Source organism: Sus scrofa, chromosome 2, assembly GCF_054392235.1.
Source record: "Sus scrofa isolate SSC_HxYL_T2T_F1_AM1 chromosome 2, Sscrofa_HxYL_maternal_Yorkshire_Landrace_v2.0, whole genome shotgun sequence".
In the NCBI taxonomy this organism is placed as follows: Eukaryota; Metazoa; Chordata; class Mammalia; order Artiodactyla; family Suidae; genus Sus; species Sus scrofa.
In genome coordinates this window covers 119,196,935-119,223,411 of record NC_139384.1, presented here as the reverse complement: position 1 = coordinate 119,223,411, position 26,477 = coordinate 119,196,935, and the positions used below count along the sequence as shown (strand labels likewise).

The 26,477-nt window shown below is 36.5% G+C and overlaps 1 protein-coding gene across 50 annotated transcripts in view; it reads right to left on the bottom strand.

Annotated features, from left to right (window-relative positions):
* Positions 1–17,690: 17,690 nt before the first annotated feature.
* PPIP5K2 (diphosphoinositol pentakisphosphate kinase 2) overlaps positions 17,691–26,477 on the bottom strand; it is a 94,007-nt gene continuing 85,220 nt past the window's right edge. For all 50 annotated transcript variants that reach the window (XR_002341839.2, XR_014838444.1, XR_014838446.1 and 47 more), the window contains 2 exons: positions 24,325–24,450; positions 17,691–19,374 (listed from right to left, as the gene is read on the bottom strand). Coding sequence is in view for 43 of the 50 variants with exons in the window: in XM_085014166.1 (XP_084870292.1) it covers positions 19,262–19,374; positions 24,325–24,450 (239 nt within the window). In the remaining 7 variants the exon portion in view is untranslated. The remainder of the gene's footprint in view (positions 19,375–24,324; positions 24,451–26,477) is intronic.

Sequence of the window (26,477 nt, the reverse complement as noted above, 5' to 3'; positions counted from 1 at the left end):
AAGCTTATTTTTCTATTTGACAAGCGGCATGGCACTGAGGTGGTATTCTGATGTAAAAAGATCGTTTGGAAAAAAAAAAGCTTTTTAAGGGTCTTTAAGGGACTTCTCAGCATCATCACTTAATGACTTGATCAATGCCCCATGCAGAATTTTCTTAAAGGGTCACATTAATGCAAATGATGTACCAGAGGGTCTTCAAATGTATTAGAAAATATTAATCTTGCAATTGAAGAGAAGAAAAATTGTTTCCTAATGGTACTTTTTTTTCCTTAATAATCAATTTTCATTCCTTTCCCCCCTTTTCTAGTCATTCTCATTCACTTACTTTAACCAACGTGAATTCCTTATTTCAGAACTCTTACAGTAAAAGAATTTCAAAAGTCAGGCAGAGTGGGTGGAAATTGATAGCGTGATATATAAATTCTTCAGATGAGTATTAATTTAGCAGATTCTGCTCCTCTCTCCCTCTACCAAAGTGGAACAGAAAGCTGAAATCTAAAGCGTTTAATTATACCACATTTCAGTCAGTTCACTAGATTATATTCTTAGCTCCATGAATTGCCCATGAGTGAGAACTCTGCTTGTGATAAAAGGTCAAAAACAATTTTGAACAATACAATTTTTCTCCAAATATTTAGTTCTTGCCTGCATAATTATCTACATGTACACATGTGTATACACACACACACACCACATACATGGAGTTTAGCAACTTCTCTTTCAAAAAATAACATTGTCATTGGTAAGAGAATTTGAAAAGCCAGCAGCCATTGAGAAAATCTGAAAACAGCTTGGGGACTACCAAATTATAGCACACTTGGATTTAATCCTAGAGCTTGCTCCCTGTTACCCTTATCCACAAATACTAGGAATTTCATCTTGCTCTAACTGGTGTTAAGCACCCTTAACTTGCTTTCATGGCGAAAAATTTTTTTCTTTTTAGGGCCTCACCCACAGCATATGGAAGTTCCCAGGCTAGGGGTCAAATCGGAGCTGCAGCTGCCAGCCTACACCACAACCACAGTAATGCCAGATCCAAGGTGCATCTGCGACCTACACTACAGCTCATGGCAATGCTGGATCCTAACCCACTGAGCGAGGCCAGGGATCGAACGTGCGTCCTCGTGAATGCCAGTTAGATTCGTTTCCACGGAGGTATGACGGGAATTCCTACATGAAATTTTTTTATTAAAGGTTAACTTATCAGCCAAGCAAATGAATCCTAACAACAACTAAAAGCTCAAATGTCTTAAATGCCCTTTTACTGTCTTCCTTATATTAGTCAAAGAGTTATTTCTTTATCTTTTCTGTGGTACTAAGGAAATAATAATGTCTTACCTTGGTGGTGTGCTTTACAATTCACCAAGTTTGATTCCCATAATATCAACTTACTGTTGTTCATCACAAAAAGCCTGGTAAAGCAGGAAAAGTAGATGTTATTTTCAGTTTTATCTATGATGCCACTCAGGTTAGAGGAGAATATCCAGAGTCACGTAGAGGACATGGCTAAGAGAGACAGGCCTCAAGGTTGTCATCCAGTTCTCTTCCAATAAGCACACAAAAGTCAAAGAGTTAAAATGGAAGCTAAATAAATAAAAGACAAAACGGACCTACATTTCTTGAATGAGAACTACTGGAACCCAGTCCAGCTATCAGAATTTCTGTGCACTAATGCTTTCTATTTGGAAAATTCATTTTCAATAATCACATCATGAATTACAAAAACCAATGATATTCCTTGAGAATTACGGCCACTCAGCAAGGTTAGAAAGTTAACATGATAAACAGTGAGAAGGCTAATCAATGAGAGATGATCCTATGAAACAAAAATGCACAGGGAGTTGGGGCACCTGAACTCATTTTCTAGTTTTGTCACTGACTTACTGTATTTCCTCTGGCAAACTCTCTAGATGACAACTTCCTTATCTGTCAAGTAGGAGTAAATGCTCTACTAACCTCCCAGAGCTCTTGGAAGAACTTGGCAAAATAATTTATGATGAAATTGAAAAGAATGTCTCCATACAAATGAAAGTGCTGTTGCTGAATTACTTAACTAGAACTCCAGCTTTTTAAGCCATATAAATAATAAATAGCCTTAGCAATTTTAAAATTAATTTTTCTCTGGTGCACCTGCAGCATGGAGAAGTTTCCAGGCCAGGGATCAAACCTGAACTGTAGCAGTGACAATGCAGGATCCTTAACCCGCTGAGCCACCAGGGAACTCCCTGGCTTAGCATTTTTAATTGCGTATTTTATTTCTGGTAAAATGCGCAGTCAAAAAAATATAATTAAATAATTTTATGTTTCTTTCTGATGTTCTAATGGCTACACACATCTACTCTGTTTTTGCTTGTACTTTTCTTTTTTTAAAAAAGTTGTCATTGGAGTTCCCGTCGTGGCGCAGTGGTTAACGAATCCGACTAGGAACCATGAGGTTGCGGGTTCGGTCCCTGCCCTTGCTCAGTGGGTTAACGATCCGGCGTTGCCGTGAGCTGTGGTGTAGGTTGCAGACGCAGCTCGGATCCCGCGTTGCTGTGGCTCTGGCGTAGGCCGGTGGCTGCAGCTCCGATTCAACCCCTAGCCTGGGAACCTCCATATGCCGAGGGAGCGGCCCAAGAAATAGCAACAACAACAACAACAAAAAAGACCAAAAAAAAAAAAAAAAAAAGTTGTCATTGAAGGGGATATGTATACTCAAGGAAATTTTTTTTCTCTGCCAGTCTTCACCACAGACACAGCAATGCCAGATCCAAGACATGTCTGTGACCTCCACCACAGCTCATGGCAACACCAAGTCCTTAACCCACTGAGTGAGGCTAAGGACCGAACCCATATCCTCATGGATACTAGTCGGGTTTGTAACCTGCTGAGCCACAACAGGAACTCTTTACACGCAAGGAAATATTTAACGGCTCATCTGCAGTTTTAGGAGAGTGAAGCAGGAATGAAAAATTGGGTCGGTTTCAATTCAAATAGATGTTGTCGTACATGAGTCTCTTTAAACTAAAAACAGAAAAGCTAGGAATCTGTTCTGTGCAGTTTTGGCAATCGACGTTTTGGTAATATAAGTAGGACAATGAGACAAGGAAACCATTCTCCCATTCATACTAGTTTAATATCATTACCTAAAAGCTGGAAAGATTCTGGAAAGGTATAATAACTTTGTATGTGGACTACAAAAAACACTTATTGAAGGAACTTGTTTTTATTATAATATCACTTGCTAAACTCTAATTAGGTACAAAATCACAGTTTAACCTTCTGATGCCCACCCTAGAAAGCCTTGAGGGTGTGGACAGCTTGATAAAACTTGGAATTGATTGGATGTATAGAAAAATCTCAAAACCAAAGACATTCTTAAGGGTGGAAAATTTTAAATAATGTAATTAAATTTATTAACAGGTTATGGAGCAGAATGTTAACACCAAGGAGTCTACTTTTTATTTTTTAAGCCATATTTAGACTTTAAATTTTACTTATTTACTTTTTAGAGTATTTTCATTTTTGGAATAAATATTATGACTTGATCTGAATTTGGATACTGAGACTTGGGTAGATTAAAAAAATAAATTGCTTATCACACTTAGAGCAATGAACAGACTTAAGAGTTGAACTGTCTCAAAGCCCACACCCTTTCTATTACTCCAAATTGTATCCTTTTATAAATTTTGTTGCCATAATTCCGCCTCTTGTAATTTACTGCAAGGAAATAATTCACAAGAAAACTAGCTGATAGGAAAGAAGAAGAGATTTAAGTGCTCTATAAGGGACATTTAAACCACTTATGGTAGATCAACTAGTAGACTGTTATACATACCATAAAAATGATGGGCGTTTCCAATAATGAAAGGTGAACTTATACAATTTATCTACATCTCCTTCCCAGAGCACTCTAAAATGACAAGACAGGAATAAAAAATAATAAAATTATAAAGAGAGTATGAATGAAAAGAGCATGAGATGAGAGGTGTTAACAGATTTTTGGAAAGTACAAAGCCCACAGATTCATGTTACTGGATGTAGAAAGCAGAAGACAACTGCAGTAGAAGGCACTGCAGATGGAGACTCCAAAGAAAAGCAAACCAGCTGCTCCAAGAATTCAAAAATGCTGAGGGCTTGGGGCACATGATGTGGGAGCCAAGGATGGAATGGAGCTCAGGGAAAAGGCTGTGTAGCAGACCAGTGGTTTTCTACTCAACATCTATTTCTCACCTAGGTACTTACATGCTATGCTCATTCTTAAGAATGCTGAGTCCTTCTCTTAGTGTGACCATGTGACTCAGAGAGAAGCATGGCATAGAATCTGGAAAATACGGAGCTAACCCAGGAAAGTAGGGGAAGCAGGATTAGAGAGCAATCAGCCCAGATTGGAGCAGAGGGGCAGCAGGGTTTGTTAATGTGAGTGTTCTATAATGCCCTCAAGGGTAGCCTGGGGGCACAAAAAAGATTATTCAGAGAGCACTTTAGTTTTTATTTTTATTTTTTTATTTTTATTTTTTGCCTTTTCTGCGGCATATGGAGATTCCCAGGCTAGGGGTCTAATAGGAGCTATAGCTCCTGGCCTATGCCAGAGCCACAGCAGTGTGGGATCCAAGCTGCATCTGCAACCTACACCACAGCTCACGGCAACGCCGGATCCTTAACCCACTGAGCAAGGCCAGGGATAGAACCTGCAACCTCATGGTTCCTAGTCGGATTCGTTAACCACTGTGCCACGACAGGAACTCCTAAAATGCTCTATTTAGTAAAGTTACAAATTCAAAACTCCTAAGTACTTATATTGAATTTGAGATACTCTTCTATTTGTAAATCTAGTAAATTTTAAAAATATCATTTTTGAGGGACCCTTTTATTAATATTCAGTTCCATTTAATAGCTTAGTCCATGATACTTGTTTAAGCATTCTAAACTGTATTTTAAATATTTAAATGTCTGGCAAATATTCTAAGGTGCTCATATGCTTCTTATAAATCTAATAAACTAAGTTTGATTTTACCTTAAAACCAAATTAAATCAATTACACATCTTAAAATTGGAATCACAAGCTGATCTAACACCAGTTAACCAAATTTTCTTAAATATTACAATGACAACAAATACAAAACCACAGAGATTCCTTAAAAAAAATTGTTATTTTGAGTATCTTAAATATCCCTGTACTTAATTCTCAATCTATCCAAAATGAAAAGATAAATGATTCTTTGCCACCAAGGGAAAAATTGTTATCATCACCAAAGCACTGAAGTTACAATTCCATGTCATTTTGGTGGCAACTCTTTCAGCTTGTTCAAAGTTTCTTATGTTAAAAAAACAAACAAACAAACAAACAAAAAACACCCCAAATTTCTTTATATTCAGAGAAGACTTTGGCCTGAACAAACATTGGATTCTTGCCTTCAACATTGACGGGGCTTACTGAACACTGTTTTATAGTTGCTGTATTAAACATTCTGTACCCCCAAAGGATTAGATTTTTAGTAGATTGCATCTCTTAGACTGGAAGTGTATATAATCTAATTTCTCTGTCTACTTTTTTAAAATCTGCCACTTCCTTCCAACTGAACATGTGACCTGATTGGATTTTGTATTTGTATTTGTTTGGCCTTTCTTTTTTTTTTTTTTATTACTCAAATGAATTTACCACATCTGTAGTTATATAATGATCATAACAATCCAATTTCACAGGATTTCCATCCCATAACCCAAGCACATCCCCCTGATTGGATTTTGTATTTGTATTTGTTTGGCCTTTCTCAAAGTATAAATTAATCTCCCCACCCAACTTTTTTAATTGAACTTTATAAATCCATCATTCACTTCAAATTTTTCCTGTTAGGACCACACAACTCTTAGGAATAGTACAATACCATTGGATTGATTTCTGAGTATCTGCCATTGCTTTTTTGGATTCAGCTTTGTGGATTCAACTTCAAAAGTCATTCTATCCATAAGAAACAGAAGGAGATATTCAGGGGAATAAAATGGAATTGCTCATCTATTATGATGAAAATAATATTTAACTCTGCATTACATATCCACTGGAGCAATTGAAGAACCTGCAATACATGAATTGAATGAAAACCTATGAAACAATTCTTAAACGAAACAGATATTGTACAAGAAAAGAAACAATCATAGTATGCTAGTTGGCTCAGCAATAAGCGATATTACATAACCACTAATACTGTAAGCACCAATTAGTGATTTTAAAATATTATAATTTCAGAGGGTAGGAAAAAAAGTAGGGTTTAGAAAGTTAAAATTCTTATCATAACAAGAAGTCAATAGATAATATCTAAAACTGGGAAATCAAAACACAGATGTCTAAGACTGTTATATAGAAATATGGAGGCAAATACATCAAGAAAAACCTAGAAAATTTGTAAGGAGATAGATGTCTTTAGAAAATGAGACTAAGGGTACAGGTGAGTGGCGGTCAAGGAAAAAAGAGTCAGGGAACTGAAGCTCTTTTGTGACATTTTAGTAACATGTAACCTAATATGCTATGTTACTTAATAAATATTTTTTAAAATTCTAAATAAAATGCCAGAATTTTAAAGTGATAGCCTTGAACGTTAAAAATACGGTCATCTCCCCTCATCTGCAGTTTCCCTGTCTGTGGTTTCAGTGTGAAAATATTAGATGGAAAATTCCAGAAATAAACGACTCACAAGTATTAAATTGCAAGAGATTCTGAAATCTCACACTGTCCTACACTATCCTGCCCACAATCATCCATCCCTTTGTTTGCTGTATCCTCACTGAATGCATTACCCTCCACCGTTGTTAGTCACTTAGCGGCTTTTTTGGTTATCAGATCAACTGTCATGGTGTTGCACTGCTTGTGTTCAAGTAACTTTTATTTTACTTAATAATAGCCCCAAAGTGCAGAGTATTGATGCTGAAAAAAAAGATAGTATATGTAGGTTTCAATACTATCATGGTTTCAGGTATCCACTGGAGGTGTTGCAATGTATTCCCCTTGGATAAGCAGAATGCTACTGTATTACCTAACATGGGAAAGTGTCATCTAATATGGAGCAATGAACTTAGGAAAAACAAAACTGTATGTTTATGGCACAATGATCACAACTGTATGTTTATGGCACAATGACGCAGTTACTGAAAAGAGACCATGGAAAAATGAAAATAACAAAACAATAAATGACTTAAAGTATTTTTAACCTTATAATATCGACCATAGAAAAACGAAAATAGAATAAATGACTCAAAAATATTTTTAACTTTGTTATATTAACTTGACATCACTTTATTTTGAAAAGCTCTTACAACTTACAGAATAACACTTTACACACTTTACTAGGGATTCTGTTCAATAAAAACCATCCCTGTCTCCAGTAGTTTGTACTCCAATGCTTTGAAATTCTTGAAGCCTCCTAAATTAAAGTCTTCTACTCAAGACCAGTCCAGGCACATTGTTAGCCTTTCCTAGTTCCCCCTTTAAGTGCCCCCCTTTCTACTCCAAGAAATTTCCTCTCCTAGGATGCCGTCTCTTATGGTATTCTCATGGGATTTTCCAGTCATTGTTGTTTAACTGCAATATCCTCTTGAGTGTGATTTTTCTGTTGTGAGGGTGTCCTGTGTGTGCTTTGGATTGTGAAAGTGTCCCCGTGGTATATTCTGGCATTTGTTTCTTTCTATGGTTCTACAGGGCTTATCAAGATAAGGAGAAGGCATGAGATTCTAACAGTTCTGATTACGGACAGAGAAGAGCACTTCCAGCTCTTCCCTTTATGAACTGAGCCCAGCTACAGGAGTTTGCCATGCATATAGTATGCAACCACCATTCTTACTTGTTATCTTCGCAAGAGTACCCTTAGCTGTAGCTCATGTTGACTAAATAAATTATTCCTGAAAAATCAGAGACTGAAATACCTGTCAAATCCACTGAATAAAAAGACTTCAAGCTTGATTCAGCTGTTGATTGTTTTTATATTTTGGATACTTCCTAGTATTAATTTCATTTTCAAACTATTACAAGCATTTTCGAAATAAATATTCTATCCAGAATTTTAAAGTGTTTGGAATAGAAGAGCTGATTAGTCATTTTGCCATGGATTCTGATTACTTTAGAGCACTTGGTCCTCAGGAGGCAGTCAATTCCTTCAAAAATGAAAATGGAATTTTTTACATTTATTATCACAAGGGCTTAGCAGAAATAACTTTTTGTAATCAGTACGCAGCACACACCTGGTAAAGGAAGGATTGTTCTCAGATGACTGTGAGAAAAGCATTTAATTGTGGGGTTAATGGACAGATTAATGAGGTAAGCTTTCCAAAGGTATTTGCATTTTTAAAGGGGCTATCTATGTGTTCACAGGGGAGTTCAGAGTTTTCTTAATAATTTTTTCCATATAGTATCTACAATGTTGACATTTTTAGACACTAAATCTAGCAAGTAGGTAAGATATTTTGAGAAAATAAATTCCTACCAGATCCCCATACCTTACTTGGCAGTCAACTTATCTACTTATGTAGTGGCTTCCTGGACCAACCCAGTAATATGAGGTCACCTGACTCCTACTACTGAGTCACTCTAGTTTTTTAGGGATAATTTGTGTGTGTGTGTGTGTGTGTGTGTGTGTGTGTGTGTGTGTGTGTGTGAGAAAATGAGTTTTAACCAAGTGTTAGGATAAAATCATATCAGATACTTATTTGTGATTGCAGCATTGCTCAGAATATGTAAGACAGAAGATAACAAGGAAAAGGACTTCCTTAGGATCATAACATCAAGACAGTAAGATAGATGTCAGAACCCACATGATGCTTTTACAGATTAATTTTACAGATGTTGGATTAAATCAGTCAGATAACGGTCATAATGCATGTGTAATAGGTATATGGAACACACGCTATAAATTCAAAAGATTCCCCTTATGTCATCTGCTTTTAGACAGTCCATAGGACTACATCACTCATATGGATACTATATAATTTTCTTCTTGCTGCAAAAACATTTCTGTAACTGTATTTCATCTTATTTAGACTAATATGAAAAAGACTGCATTTATAATACCAATATCCAGAAATATATGAATTCTGGGTAATGAAGAGAAGCTATTATATAAATATTCTCAACTTGATAATTCTCAAAATTATAAATATTATAGCATTGACTGTTTTAACAGTAAATTCCTCAAAAGAGCATATGAGGAGCAAAAAGGAATAGTAATAAATACCACTGTTTTTTGAGTTATGCTTCCTACCTAAATAAGTGTTCAAAAAAACACTTGTTGACTATGATAAAAGAGGGAGCTAGTGATAGGAGAGGGGATGGTTAAGGTTCTAGAATTCTGTGAAAGAAGGGGAGAAGCAAGTTCATACAAATTTTAGATGAAAGGGCCTCATGTAAACCCTGTGGATGCAGAGATAAGATATCTAGAGCCCAGCAAAGTATGGAGCATCACAGTCTCCCAGACAGCAGAACCAGGAGGCAAACCCAGGTCTCCTTTCTCCCAATTCCTTTTCTACCTTTCATAGCAATGACTTTGCTCTTTTTCCTGAAGAGGTTTTGAAAAAGTGAGGTGAAAACCATTACAACCAGGCAGTTCAAACATGCATGTTTTTACATGCACAAATGTTATTGCTAAAAAAAAAGGAAATAAAATATCTATTCAGTGCTCTACTCTCTTACCCAGCCTGTGAGCAAGTGAGGGGGTTTCGGTCACATGATTCCTATCTGGACACTTTTAACATTTTGTGCAGGATTTCTGAAATGACTCTGTGCTTTCCTTTAACTGTTGATTCTTTCAATTTTCATATTTTAAAAGTGATTGTATTTCCCATAGGTAGAGCATTCTATTCTCTTCCAATATGAGTACTATTGTGTAGCTTATTCTCTCTTTGTGGCTTTTCTATCTATTCCACTGGGATGTAGGTACAGCATACAAGATTTTCAAAAGGGTTTCTAAATGACCAATGAAGAATCAGTAATACAAAATTGTGGTGAGTTATATAACATTCAAGACTCCCAAGTCTCATTTTATTGTCTTGAATCTTGTGTAAGACATTCTAGCACAAATTAGCATTTTTCTTTTTTTTTTTTTTTTTAAGGGCCGCAGGTGCACCATATGGAAATTCCCAGGCTGGGAGTCGAATCAGAGCTACAGCTGCCAGTCTACATACACCACAGCAGTGCCAGATCCAAGCCACGTCTTCGACCTACACCAGAGCTCACAGCAATGCCAGATCCTCAACCCACTGAGCGGGTCCAGGGATTGAACCCACATTCCCATGGATACTAGTCAGGTTTGTTTCTGCTGAGGCACAATAGGAACTCCCATATTAGCATATCTATAATGTAGTGAAAGAAATAATCTTTAATTACCTACCTTCCAATTTCTTCACATCAGCAATGATGCTTTTGTTTGGTTGGTTGGTTTTTTTGCTTTTTTAGGCTGCACCTGCAGCATATGGAGGTTTCCAGGTTGTGGGGTCCAATCAGAGCTACAGTTGCTGGCCTATGCCACAGCCACAGGAATGCCAGATCCGAGCCATGTCTTCAACCTATACCACAGCTCATGGCAATGTCAGATCCTTAACCCACTGAGCAAGGCCAGAGATCGAACCCACAACCTCATGGCTCCTAGTTGGCTTCATTTCCTCTGCACAACAGGAACTCTAATAATGCTTTATGACTAATGGTAGAGTCTGTGTTCTTTTATTCTCTGCCTCAGCCCTCCCTTTCTCTCTTTTCTCATTTTTACATCCATCCATCTTCATCACTGAGCTTTCTATTCAACATTAACTAGCTTGAGAAAAATCTATGGGTTTTAAAAGCAGCAAAACACTTTCAGAAGGGATATATATTTTTTTCTTTTATAAATCATCCTTCCATATATCAAGCACTTCGAAGCACCTTACATAGAATGATAAAGTAGCCCACTTTACGCATCAAGATACATGCTTGGAAGTGCTTGAAAATAGGTATCTAAGTTGTGCACCCATTATCTCACCTGGGTCATATAACACACACAATATAGGATGGATGGGAAGGAGGGGCAGGCCTGATTAAATACAGTGGGTTTTTTTTTTTTTTTTAACTGTGCTGAAAGGATGGTACTGTCTTATTTTAAAGATTTTATTTTTAAAAAGGGAAAAATGCCAGAATAACCTTGATTTGGGATGGGGGTGGGGCTGTCAGATTGTTACCAGGCAGGCTGTTCCCATGGCAACAAGAACAACTCTAAAAGAGTATTAGGAGCTGTCTAGAATATCCTTGACTGAAAAAATGCTGAAATACCACTGAAAACAGGCCTTTTTGACATTTGGACTATATATAACTCTATTACAACAAAAGAATGCAAACAATGCTTTAAATTTCTTTCCTTTATGGTTTACCAAATTATCACTTCATTTGATCCTGCTCTGCCAGCACTGTACTGAAGCAGACTGGCATTATCAATTTCACTAAAAAGGTATAACTCTGATGAGAAGACAGGGGCCTCTCCTTTTCTCCTTCTGTCTCCTCCTCTTCCTTCTTGTTAAAGGAGAGTATCAAGGAAAAGAAATGATCCCCAGTTTGAAAATACAGGAACCATTTCTCAATAAAAAGTTATGCCCCATATAAAACAGAAATATAAACTGTCTTCAACAAAATCAGAAGGCACTTGTAATCTCAACCATAATATACGAGAAAGATTTGACACGCAATAAAGGTCAAACAGGATTACACCTATAGAGATTGCTTACAGCTCCAGATCTCAAAGTCATTAGACCAAAAGACTCCAAAAGAGACGGCATAATCTGAGAAGCAAAGCCAATTCCTTGACTGAAAAAATGGAAATGGACTGAGTGCCAACAGGAGGGGATTTTTCTGGATATTTCCTAGTACCACAAAGTAACAGGAGAGGCAAAGCCAAAGGAGGAAACACAGGCATGCCACGTACAAGACGCAGTCTATAAATGAGACAGGAGAGGAGAGAGATTCCAAAGTTAAGTAGCCAATCTTTATTGGCTGGAGAGAAGAAAAGCCTCAAATAACTCTCTCAGACCCACAATCCTGTCATAAGTAGCTTCACTGTAACCCAGGAAAGTTAATCCAAAGTGCTGCCCTACACACCATATGAATTTACACCAAATAGGTGAGCCAGAAAGAAACTTACCTCATTTAAAGAAGAGTAATAAATGAGAATGAACCCGCACAGCACTCATACAAACCCACTCCAAGAAAAGGAGAAAAGGCACAAGAGAAACGAAAGCAGATTAAACCATTCATTTGAAAACACGAATTCACTGGGCATACAAAACAGGCTGTCAAAATTCAAAGCATCTGAAGAAGTGAAAAGTTCATCCAGATATATAGGTGATCTGAAACCACATGGCAACACAACTAGAGGAAATGTGATAGGCGTTAATACAGTTTAGGGGAAAAAAAGAAAAAATAAAGCCAACCCAGAAATAAGGCCACATCAGAAGAAATACAGAGATAAGCTAAACTAAGAGAAAGCAAAGCAAAGGTAGAATGATTTCTTCATCTTGATTAACCAGGGGTTCAAAATATAACATTTAAATTGATAAACGTGTAACAAAGGCATAAAAATATTTATAAGGAAGAACCAAGGGGAGTTCCTGTTATGGCTCAGTGGTTAACAAATCTGACTAGGAACCATGAGTTTGTGGGTTCTATCCCTGGCCTTGCTCAGTGGGTTAAGGATCTGGCATTGCCATGAGCTGTGGTGTAGGTCGCAGACACAGCTCGGATCCTGCATTGCTGTGGCTCTGGTGTAGGCTGGCGGCTACAGCTCCGATTAGACCCCTGGCCTGGGAACCTCCATATGCCACGGGAGCGGCTCAAGAAATGGCAAAAAAAAAAAAAAAAAAAAAGTAAAAACCAAGGAAATCAACCAAAATTGTGCAGCAGAGAAAACGAAGTATTGCTCAAATCAGGGAGTCACGAGCACTTAAAAAATTAAGTTCAAAATTATAGTTGAAAATAAAACTACGAGTGGACCCAAAGAAACTAAGGCAAACATGGATAATATAATGACAGTACACAGCATATACGGATTACTTATTCCTTATGCCTCTTATCAAACCCTATTTTTGATCAAATATCCATCCTTTCTTCATAGTCATAGTCATGGGCTTTAGGGCACTAGTTAACTGAAGATTCTGCCCTTCCAGGGGATATTTGATCATATCTGCAGATGTTTTTGAGTCTCATAATTTGGGGGATGCTACTGGCATTTAGGATAGAAGCCAGGATAAGATAACTGCTTCTAGGCTAAAACTCTATGTGTGATCTCTCAGACCTTTCCTTTCATAGGCAATTACAAAGGCTTTGCCTGGCAGGATTCATGGGGGAAGGCTGCCCTTCTTCTCTCTTCCAAGGGAGTTATAGTCAGTAGCGGCTGGGCCTGCATGCTCACATGCATATCGGCATTCCTAACCCAGGCACCTCCACTCAGAACACCTCCTCTGAGGAGACCTTAGCTGAGACACATTTCAGGTCTCTCCACTGAGATTTCCTTATTGGAAGGGACCTTACAGTCACTTTTTTCTACTCTCAGTTTTTTCCACTTCTAGCCCTTCATCAAGTCCCATTGGTTCATAAAATAGCAGGAATCTTTTGTTTCAGGTTTCTCAGCAGGGAGACAAATTTCACAACCTATACTACCTGTCCTTTGATTGACCCTTGCCTAGTGCCTTTCCATGGTGGCTGGAGGGGGATGGAACAGTGAAGAGCCAACACTAATTTCCTACTTTCCTTTTTGGCTTCTCACTTATCACAGCAAATAAATAAAGACTTGATTGTTACTTTCATTTTGGCTCACAACCTTAACACTTAGGCCATAGGGCACAGGGATATTGCTCAACATCCGACATTGTACACAACAGCCTCCCACTGTGAATTACCTGGTCTGAAATATCAATTGTGCTAGGCTTTGGGGGGAAGATGACCCCTCACCAGTCTTAGGACCAATAAGTTCACAGAATTCTCCTAGTGAAAGTTATTCACCCAGGAAGTGGACAGATGACCAAATAAAGTTGGCCCAATCACACTGAAATGTGGCCAAGAGAGAATTTTCTTCAATTTCTGTTGTGTTGGTCATGAATAAGCAAACATGTAACCACTGGCTGCCATCTTATGAACTTGAGGGAAAACCACTTTGGGATAAAGTTTATAATATGCTGGAGGAAAGAGGAAGAGACCCTGGGCCCTGATGACATTATGACTTACAGAAATGTGGCTGGAGCCTCCCATTTTTGGACCTTCAGAAATGTGTAAATATCCTTAAGAGATTATGTCAACTTCAGTTGGAGTTCCTCTTACTTGCAATTAAAAGTATTGTTTTGGAAAAAGATTAACTAAGCAGTAAAAACAGAAAGCGTAACCTAAAAGCAAAGATATATTACATATAAATAAATACAAGTAGACTAGATTAATATATTTAAAAAGATATTAAAATTAAATCACAAAGCAAAACCCACTATAAAGTATATTAAAATAAAATACCTAAATAAATTGACACAATGTAAAAAATAAAAGGATGGATAACTTTTGCACAGCAAAAGAAATCATTAAAAAAAAAAGACAACTTACAGAATGGGAGAATTTCAAATGATGCAACTGACAAGGGCTTCATCTCTAAAATATACCAACAACTTATACAACTCAACAGCAAAAAAGCCAACAACCCAACTGAAAAATGGGCAAAAGACCTGAATAGACATTTTCCCAAAGAAGATATAGAGATGGACAACAAGCATGAAAAAATGCTCAACATCACTATTAGAGAAATGCAAATCAAAACTATTACGAGGTACCACCTCACACCAGTCAGAATGTCCATCATTAATAAGTCCACAAATAACAAATGCTGGAGGGGGTGTGGAGAAAAGGGAACCCTCCTGCAATGGTGGTAGGAATGTAAATTGGTACAACCACTATGGAAAACAGTATGGAGGTACCTTAGAAAACTATATATAGAACGACCATATGACCCTGAAATCCCACTCTTGGGCACATACCCGGAAAAACTTCCCTTGAAAAAGACACATGCACCCACAGGTTCACTGCAGCACTGTTTACAATAGCCAAGACAGAAACAACCTAAATGTCCATTGACAGATGAATGGATTAAGAAGATGTGGTGTGTATATATACACAATGGAATACTACTTGGCCATCAAAAAGAACAAAATACTGCCATTTGCAGCAACATGGATGGAACCAGAGACTCTCATACTAAGTGAAGTCAGAAAGAGAAAGACAAATACCATACAATATCACATATCTGGAATCTAATATACAGCACAAGTGAACCTTTCCACAGAAAAGAAAATCATGGACATGGAGAACAGACTTGTGGTTGCCAAGGGAGAGGTGGAGGGAGTGGGATGGATTGGGAATTTGGGGTTAATAGAGGCAAACTATCACCTTTGGAATGAATAAGCAATGAGATCTTGCTGTATAGCACTGGGATTTATATCTAGTCACTTATGATGCAGTATGATAATGTGAGAAAAAAGAATGTATTCATATATGTGTAACTGGGTCAACTTGCTGTACAGTAGAAAATTGACAGAACACTGTAAACCAGCTATAATGGAAAAAACAAAAATCCTTACAAGATAGAAAAAAAAAAAAAAAGGATGGATAAAGTATATCAGGCAATGCAAGCCAAAATAAAACCGGTCATAATCTCAATATCCGACATTTCAAAAGCCTCCAATGAGGAAATAAACATTGTTATAACAATAAAAGGTAAAACCCAAAATGGAAATTTAACAGTCATGAATTCATGAGCAACAGAAAACATAGCCACATACTACATAGAAAAAAGAAAAATAAAAACCACAGACAGGAGTTCCCGTCGTGGCGCAGTGGTTAACGAATCCGACTAGGAACCATGAGGTTGCGGGTTCGGTCCCTGCCCCTGCTCAGTGGGTTAACGATCCGGCGTTGCCGTGAGCTGTGGTGTAGGTTGCAGACGCGGCTCGGATCCCGCGTTGCTGTGGCTCTGGCGTAGGCCGGTGGCTACAGCTCCAAATCTGCCCCTAGCCTGGGAACCTCCATATGCCGCAGGAGCGGCCCAAGAAATAGCAACAACAACAACAACAACAACAACAACAAAAAAAAGACAAAAGACAAAAAAAAAAAAAAAAAAAAAAAAAAAAACCCACAGACAGTAAAGGAGAACTCGACAATAACCCCTAAATGGAAAGTTTAACTTACCTGTCTCTCAAGTCATGACTAAGCACATGAACTAAAGGAAAAAGTTATAGAAAATCTAAATAATATATTTAATTGGGATATAATTTATATACAATCTAAAACAATTAAGTAGATTTTGTATATTCTTCCATTCTCTGAAAATAAGAGACTAGATCTTTTTGTGGAAGATCTTTTCCCAGGATCCCATACTTGGACTCATCAAAAAAGGACTCCTGCTATAGTGTAAAAATTGTTCCCATGGGCAAGAATGCTTCTGTCTGTGACAGCCCCAGGTACAGAGAGAATTAGAGAGGGAACTTCTGGGGCCATCACAACCCGACGGAGAGTAATACGGGCAGCCTACACTGTCTAGATAATAAGGTTAAGAGTAAACTAATGTCAAATTCATGAACATACTTCCATGTAAGGCAACCTTTGATAAGCATACCAGGAAAGACTGAGAACTTTCTATCAAAGTATGAACACACAAGACAAAAAAGTAAAATCTTAGTTCAAACTGGCATGGAACTAAACAACAGTAGAAGCGTAGACCAAAGTCAGCAGAACTCAGAGAAAAATCTGGCTGACCTTGATCGAAAGAGGTCTTTCCCTTATTGGATGAGTTTTAATGAGACAGCTCTTGAAGAACTATCATTTAACTTTTCTCTCATAATTGCCATCCATTGCCCCCCTTCTCCAGGAATGTATATACTAGACACCTTGACACATGTTCTCTGCCCCTTTCTGGGTGCTCTTCTGCCCTTCATTTCCTGCTCAAAGGAAACATGACATACAGTGTTCAGCACCCTTGTCTCCATATAACTCAAGCCTGGTATAATATTCCCAAGGCATTCGCAAGTAGCTAAGAATAGACTATGCATACTCATTACAACCAGAGTAGCAGGACCTACAGCACTGGACTCCAAGAGCAAAATTAGGTTTGCATTCCCATGTAGGGCTTTTAAGGGTGAAAAGACTGAATAATGCACTATGAAGACTAACATGCCAGGATAACTGGACCATACCTCAAGCTGGGCTCTCTCACCTGTTTGCTGGTTGGAGAATTAGGCTGCAAGATAAAATATCTTCTAGTATTCAAAACAAACAAACAAAAAACATACCTTATAGGGACAGAAACAATGGAGTAACAGGTGCTTCAGTCAAACTTCCACTAATTGGTGCTAACTATAATTTCTTGCTCTGATAAAGAAGACTTTTTGCTTGTTTTGGAAAATGAATCTAAGATTCTTGCAAATAAAACACAGCAATATTACCAAGTCTGGTGACTATGTAGAATCATAGTTGTTGTACAACAGTGGAAAAATGTGACTTGTACTGGACTTGCTGATTAATTTCTAGGGAATATATTGTGATATGTATGGCCAATACTAAGAAACTTTAACATATAAGATGAACATTTCTTAAAATAGTTTTTCCTCATTCTTTCCACCATGAAAGCTAAAAGGGAAAAAGAAATTTAAAAAAATAACTTGCCATTTAAGTCATCCTCTGATTCTTGAAATAAAATACTTTAATTCAGTACCACTTAAAAAATAAAAGTAGGTTCTTTACTCCAACAATGAGCACATTAACCACATTTTCACATACAGAAAGCTTAGGTACATTCAACTATTTGCAAGACATGTCTCCATTTAATACATTTACATTCATGTGAAGTATATGAACTTATATAATTGTATATATTTGTGACTTTTGCATCTGGTACCTTTTAAAAGTAACATGTAATATGCTTATTTTCTAAAAGCCAGTTCACATACAATGATTTAAAGTTAGGAGGGTCTCTTCTGAAGAATTTTAATAGCTGCATTCATATGAGAAGTCAGTAATTTTTCTAAATGTAAATCTCAAGCTAAAGCTTTAGCAATTTAAGTAATATGACGGGCAATAGATAGAATTCTTATCAGGATGTACTGTTTGGTTTACAGTTTAGGTCATTTCAAGTGGTTTATAAGTATTTGTGCATCAGGGGAAAATAAGCACCAAGGATAATAAATATTTTTTCACATCACAGATTAAATCACAACATGTTGATCTCAATTTCCCTTCAAAATCTAATCTTTTGAAATGAGCGTTTATGTTAAATGCTCAATCTTAGTGAGATCAGCTGATATTCTAGAGGTAAGAATGGAAATGGTAAAAACAGGTGCTACACATAATATATACTAATAATAGAATTCAGATATTCTTCTTACATTGATGATTTCCACTTCTGAACTCATTTTCTTAGAGCTGAAGAGAACTCTGAAAATAACTGTACCATTTATAAACTTGTCAACTATATCTCTTAAAAAGAAACTCTAGAATGTCTTTCTTGCCAACACATATGAAGCAAAATTTTCCTGATGAAAAAAAGCACCTTATGGTAAGGAAATATAAAAAGAAAATATTTTCTACAAATTAATATACAAATTTATGTGCATAAAGGTATAGTTATCCTAGCTACATCTGTAATACTTTAAATAACACACAATAAAAAAATTCAAAGCACAGACTGAAAAAATAACCCATATGCTAATCTCCAGTTATTAAATATTGCAGCATGTAACACTGGGGGGAAAAGTTTCTGATCTAAATGGTCAATGAAACCTCTTTGGAAATTATGTAATCCTGGCCATCAAATTTCCACCCAAGCAATAGGTTTTTACAGGCAAGACACAGTCCTACAAAAATGAAGATGTGTTCAGAGGTTACCTCACAGATTCTTCAGTAAACAGCAGTACTGTGTGACATTGGTACAGGCCAGCTGGGTTTTCATGTTCCTCTTCTTTACCACAGGCACATGGTAAACATCACATTAACAACAACAGACCTTTACCTTTCTACTACTCATAAAATGCTAAGAAACATTGCTTTAAACATTTCCAGATCATTACCAAAGTTCCTTACCTGAATATATACAAAGAATTCTCTAGATTTAATATATTTTAAGTGACTACAACAATGTATAAGGAAACACAAATCACTTGCTTTGACACTTCTTAGGCAAGGTTTATTACATGTCTTCTTCGACCGAAAAGGTGATTTTTATAAGTATAAGGAGCTCCAGCTTCTGCTAAGATTTCATTTCTTTTTCGCAGTGTTTTTTTTGTGTTCATGCACTTCTGTTTTGCTAGTCATACCCTTTTTCCGAGATGAGGTATTAGGAACAACCACACTAGAAGGTCCGCTGGTAGCTATACAAAAAAAGAAAAACCACTGCTTAGATTTTCACAAGCAATCCAAGTTCAAATGATACAAAACAAGTAAGACAAATTCAAACAACACAAAACAAAGTTCTCTTTTTCCTTACATTCTTCCTAGGAAACCAATATATTCCATTTTTTTTTTTTTTTTTTTTTTTTGGCCATGTTTGTAGCATGTAAAAGTTTCCTGGGCCAGGCAGTGATAAATGCCAGGTCCTTGACCCGCTAAGCCACCAGGGAATTCCTATTCCATCATTTTAAACTATCATCTACTGTGCTGATGACCTTCAAATTTATACTTCTGGCCCAGACCTTTCCCCTTATCTCAAGATCTGTATATCCTATCAGAAATCTCTAAATAAGTATCTGACAGGAAATACAAACCTAACATATTTAAAACTGAACTCATCATTTTCCCTATAAACATCTATTTTCTTCTATAGCTCTTATTTCACCCCTATCAAGAAAGCCCTTAAACTAGAAACATTCTTAACTCAGGAACCATTCTTTTATATCCAAACCAACTTCATGCCCCAGTGAATCATCAAAAAGTTATTCTATGCCAAGTTATACTTCTGTATGAATAGGTAAGTTGCTTTCAGACCTATCCTCCTGCAGAAAACAACTATAAGTTTGGGTAAAATATGAAAAAGACTACCTGAAGACACTGAAGAGTGAACAAAAGCATGCATATACTAGAAAAGTAGGCATATACTTCAATACTTGGAAGAAGGGCATAACATGGAATTAGCACTCCCCCCCTTTTAAAAAAGGCTTTTGGCTTAAGGATAGGATCCAGTCTGCACCATGTGGAACTGCTAAAACTACAACATAAAACTCAGAAGCATAAAGAATCAGAAGACAAGTACTGCAGAAGCAAAAGCTGCTAGGAAGTCAGGTGGGAAATCCCAATTCTTTGTATAAACTCTGATCAAATGTATGAGTTGCACAGAGAAAGCTCCAAAGAAGTCCAGATCAGGTTAAAAGAAGGGAAGTGAAATTTGAGTTGCCAGCTACTTCAGGGGATAGTTTTGCAATGTGAATTCAGCCAAGGTTAACTCTTTGCTTTAAAAAAAGGGCAAACAGGGGGAGGGAGTGGGAGGGATTGGGAGCTTGGGCTTATCAGACACAACTTAGAATAGATTTACAAGGAGATCCTGCTGAAAAGCATTGAGAACCATGTCCAGACACTCATGTTGCAACAGAACAAAGGGTGGGGAAAAAATGTAATTGTATTGTATACATGTAAGGATAACTTGATCCCCTTGCTGTACACTGGGAAAATAAAAAAATTAAAAAAAAAAAAGGGCAAACAACCCAACAATCTTTGGAAAAATGTGACAGAAACAATAGAGTTTCTACAACATATCAGTCATAATGTCTAAGATACAATACAAAATTACTCAATACATGAAAAACAAGAAAAAACCTTTCTTCTTAGGAATGGGTAAATTCATAAGACACCAATCTTGAGATAAGCCAAATTAAAAGAATTTTAAAGCACATATTTTTAACCATGCTCAAGAACAAAGAAAAATATACCTATAATGAATAAAAATATTGGAAATCTGAAGGAAAAAATATAAAGGAGAATCAAGATGAATTTTAGTCTAAAACTAAAGAATAAATATGTGAAATAAAAATTCACTGAATGAAGATGACAGGTAAAAGTTACTATCAACCAGGATTTTACTACCAAAAAAAAAAAGTCGTAAGCATGCCATAGTCAAACTGTTAAGAACCAAAGATAAAGGGAAAATGCTGAAAGCAGGAAGCGAAAAATAATCCATTAACCCACTGCATACACAGAAACAATTCAAATTAACAGAGAATTCTCATTGGAAATAAGCAGAATAAGAAGATAGTGGAACAACATCTATAAAATGCTGAAAGAAAAAACTTTCTTCCCAGAATTCTTTGTTCAGCAAAACTACCTTTCAAGGATTCGAGTAAAATGAAAGCTTTTTCAGATATAGCAACAGATCTGAAGTATAAGAAATGGTAAAAAGATTCAAGTTGAAGGCAAATGCAACCAGGTGGAAAAACTTAGAAGAAGAAATGAAGAGCATTAAAAACAGAAGTATGTGGATAATTAAAGACTTATTTCTCTTCTTAATTTCATTAAAATACATACGATTGTTTAAAGCAAATATCATAACACTGTATTGTAACCTTTATAACACATGTGGAAGTAACACATATGTAAAACTATGTCTAAAGGATGGTAAAGAAGGGAAGGTAAATACAGTTGCAAGGTTTCTACATTTTACTTTAAGTGGCACAAAATTAATTCTAAGTAGACCATGAAAAGTTAGAGCTGTGTATTTACTGCCACTGATAAAAGAATAATACAAAAAGGTATAGCTAAAAAGCCATAAGCTAAGTTAAAATGAAACTCTAAAAAAATACTGAATTAGTAATTTAAAAAAAGGCACTTAAGAATAAAGAAATAGTAACCAGAAGAAATAAACAGAAAATATAATAAAAGAGTAGATCTAACTCAACCTTACCAGTAATTACATTAAATGTAATAAAAGAGTAGACCTAACTAAACCTTATTAATATTACATTAAATGTTAATGGAGTATAAACACTGAAACTATGGCCTTTTAAAAAAGCCAAATATATGCTATCTGCAAAAGATCACCTTAAATATGAGGACAGAGTGGTTAAAAATATATATGCCATGCATAAAGTAAGCATAAGAAAGCTGAAAAAGCTAAATTCACATTAGATAAAATAAACTTTTTTTTTTTTTTTTTTTTGTCTTTTGTCTTTTTGTTGTTGTTGTTGTTGCTATTTCTTGGGCTGCTCCCCGGCATGTGGAGGTTCCCAGGCTAGGGGTTGAATCGGAGCTGTAGCCACCGGCCTACGCCAGAGCCACAGCAACGCGGGATCCGAGCCGCGTCTGCAACCTACACCACAGCTCACGGCAACGCCAGATCGTTAACCCACTGAGCAAGGGCAGGGACCGAACCCGCACCCTCATGGTTCCTAGTCGGATTCGTTAACCACTGCGCCACGACGGGAACTCCAGATAAAATAAACTTTAAGACAAAGCATTATTAGAAATCAAATAGGGAAATTTCGTGATCATAAATGAGTCAATACATTAGAAAGTTTTAACAATCAAATATCTAAACACTAATGACAGGATTTCAAAATTCACAAAATAAAAATTGACCAAATTAAAGAGAGAAGCAGACAATTCCATAATTTTGTGAGTGGAAACTGATCTCTAAGCAATTGCTAGAATAACCATCAGAACCTCTTCTCCCTTGTATGTGTTGCCTGCCCCCAAATGGTAAAGACATAGAGATCTGAGTAATATTATCAACAATCATGACCTAATGGATACTTACACAATGCTACATCAATAAACTATGGATTATACCTTCTCTTTTAATATACTTGCTACATTTAAAATATACCAGGGCTAAATGTTAAGCCATAAAAACTGATATTCAAAAGACTGAAATCATTCAGTATATGTTCTGTAATTACAATGGAATTAAGTAATAAATTGGTTACAAGATACTCAAACCCTGCTCCCACCTCAAATATTTGTAAATTAACCAGTATGTTTCTAAATTTTCCAGGACTCAAGGAAGAAATTACAAAGTAAATAAGAAAATATTTTAACTGACCAAAATGAAAACACGGCATGTTTTGTAAGACATTACTAAAGAAGTACTTAGAACTTTAAATGTTTTTATAACAAGAAGAAATGTCTTACAATCAGTGGTTTAGGAATCTAGAAATAGAAAATAAAAGTAAACTCAAAGTAAGTAAAAGGCATAAAATAATAAAGAGCAGAAATCAGTAAAATATAAAACAAAGAGGGAGTTTTCTTGTGGCTCAGTGGGTTAAAGATCCAATGTTGTCACTGTAGCAGCCCAAGTTGCTGCTGCGGTGCAGGTTTGGTCCCTAGCTGGGGAACATCTGCATGCCATGGGTGTGGCCAAAATAATAATAATAAAATAAATAAATAAAACAGAAAAAGAGCCAAAATCCAGTTCTTTGAAAAGACCAATAAAATGGATAAATCCTTAGTAAGAGTGATCAAGAAAAAAAAGCAGTACACAAATTATTAGTATCATGGACGAGAGAGGTTATTACCAGATTCATCAAAAAGATAATAAAGAAACAAAGTTGAGGGAGTTCCCGTCGTGGCTCAGTGGTTACTGAATCCAACTAGGAACCATGAGGTTGTGGGTTCAATCCCTGGCCTTGCTCAGTGGGTTGAGGATCCAGTGTTGCTGTGAGCTGTGGTGTAGGTTGCAGAGGTGGCTCGGATCCTGCATTGCTGTGGCTCTGGCCTAGGCCGGGGCTACAGCTCTGATTGGACTCCTAGCTTGGGAACCTCCATATGCCGCGGGAGCAGCCCAAGAAATGGCAAAAGGACCAAAAAAAAAAAAAAAAAAAAAAAAAAAAGAAAGAAACAAAGTTGACAACTTAGATAAAATGAAAAAATTCCTTGAAAAATACAAGTTACCTAAACCACCACAAAAATTTAATTCTGTCAAAATTATGGGAAGAAATCTTTCAAAAAATCTTATTATCTTAAAAATCGTACTCAGAAAATATGAGAGGAGAAAATAGTTCCCAAATCATTTTATCTGGCTAGCATTATCCTGATACTCAAAATCTGAAAGACACTGCAGAAAAAAGAAAACTACAGACAAGGATCATTCACAAATGCAGGTGCAAAAATCCTTAAAACCAAATTGAGTTCAGCAACGTATATTAAAAACACCACGTATCATGATCAAATAGGGTAATTAAGAGAGGGAAAAACAAACTCCAAATAGATCAAAAGGCTACAATAACAGAGTTCCTAGAGTGTTATGATCCTACTTAAAAACAGAGTTTTACACCTACAAGCTATTTTTGCTCCTCTGATTGTTATGTGGAATCCACAAATTCACACACACTCCTAACCTGGTTTGCTGCTTGCTTTAGTGCTCTTTACCGTAGCTGGTGGCGTTGGGAGGATCTTTGCTGGTGTATATGTATTTAAAGATACTTTTCTTCTCATTACTGGACTAGGACGTGAAGTTGAAGAGGCTGGAAAACAACAACATGGTAATTCAATAAAATTCCTGACCATTCTATCAAATCTAAACTAACTAGATCAAATAATTATATCAGATTATCTTCCTATATTACCCACTTGAAATTTATCCACACAGAAGACTTTAAAACATGTTTTTTTTCTTTCTATTCAAGGTGGGAAGATTAGGAGGTGTGTAAAGGACAAGGAGGGATAATTCTTTTTTTTTTTCCTAGGGCCGCTGCCGCAGCACATGGAGGTTCCCAGGTTAGGGATCTAATCAGAGCTGTAGCCACCGGCCTACGCCAGAGCCACAGCAACACAGGATCCAAGCCGCATCTGTGACCTACACCACAGCTCACGGCAACACTGGATCCGGATCCTTAACCCATTGAGAGAGGCCAGGGATCCAACCCGCAACCTCATGGTTCTTGTCGGATTTGTTAACCACTACGCCACGATGGGAACTCCAAAGAGGGATAATTCTATGAGGTGCTCTGGAAAAGTAAAGGCTGGAGTGGGGAAGCTACTGGCATAAGCTTCTGTGTTCCTAGACAATGGGAGGTGAGGAGGTAACAAAAAACAGATTTGCCTATTTTTGCAATTTTGGAAAAGGACCTGATAGCAATAAACAGTATCACTGAAAAATCAATATGTTGGCCCATTATGGCAAATATGCCTTAGGTAGTTGACACCTATACTGAATGAACATAAATTTCACTGGCAGAAGACTAAAGTAGTCACTAGTTAAATAATATACAAGTGATTATTAAAAAATCCCTAAAATATATAAAGCACCACATCATTACGTAGCTCCTTCCGGCTTGCATTTTTTATCCCATTCTAACTTTCACCTCTAACTTACCTAATTAGTATTCCCACACCTTTCACCCTAATCTGATATTGTCATGCCCCATTGTAAGCTAGGTACCAGCCACCATAAAATTGATTAATTTTACCCTAGGTGAGAAAAAAAATCTGTGAATGACAGATGCTAACAATGTCTTCTCCCACAAATTCAGTATAGTTCTACATTATGATGCTACTTCCTGGACAGTCCAGGGAATTAAGTATAAATAATGTAAATATGCTGCGATTAATAAATATTAATTCTGCAGTTATACTACAAAATACAGAATTCAGGTAACCCATTATAAGTGGCACCCTATTTTCTTTAATATTCAAAAAGGATGAAAATACCATATACTTTGGGAGACCTGAGTTTTCTAGGTTTTTTCCTTAAAACAGTAAACTTTTCTCAAATGAAATCTGAAATAAGTTGGATCAAAGTAAGTGCTCTGGATGAAGCAGCCACAGAAGACACAAGGCCTCATCACTCAGCATCCTTCTCTTCCTCACTGAACTTCCAAAAGCTCTTTGAAATACAGTCTGAAGACCAATGAACTAGATTAAGGTTTATCCAATTCTATGAACTTCATTAACTATATTTACTTTCTTATCTAGTTCCCTTAGTAATGGAATGAAATTTTAAGAGAGCTAGAGTAATGGAATGAAATTTTAAGTAATGGGATGAAATTTTAAGAGAGCTAGAGGGATTGGGGTACGACGTACATCCATGACATAGAAAATAGTTAATTAGAACTGGAAAATGAATTTATTATCCTTCATTTCATTAATAAACCTCAAGGAACTGAATTTGCAAACCAGAGAAATGAAGCCACCTAAAACAGCAATGCCACAAAATAAATCTTCAAAGATTACCTTTCTGTAAATATTTCACCAAAATTCTCTTTCCAAAACAGATGTCATTATTATTGATATTTTACCTTTAAGTCATTTACTAAAGATCTTCTAAATTCAAATAGCATAATGTTTCCCCAAAATTCTTATTTACTCATTATAATCTTTCTTTAATCTCTATTTTAAGATTACAAATCTCTGCTCCAGGAAAGCAGTGACATATTTAGTATAAAGAGGATGGTAAAAGGGAAAAAGAGAATTTATTCAGGTTCTCTACTGTGTAGTGAGGAGCAGCACTGTCTGTTCCGTCAGCTAACAGAAAACAAAAAAGGAGAAGTAT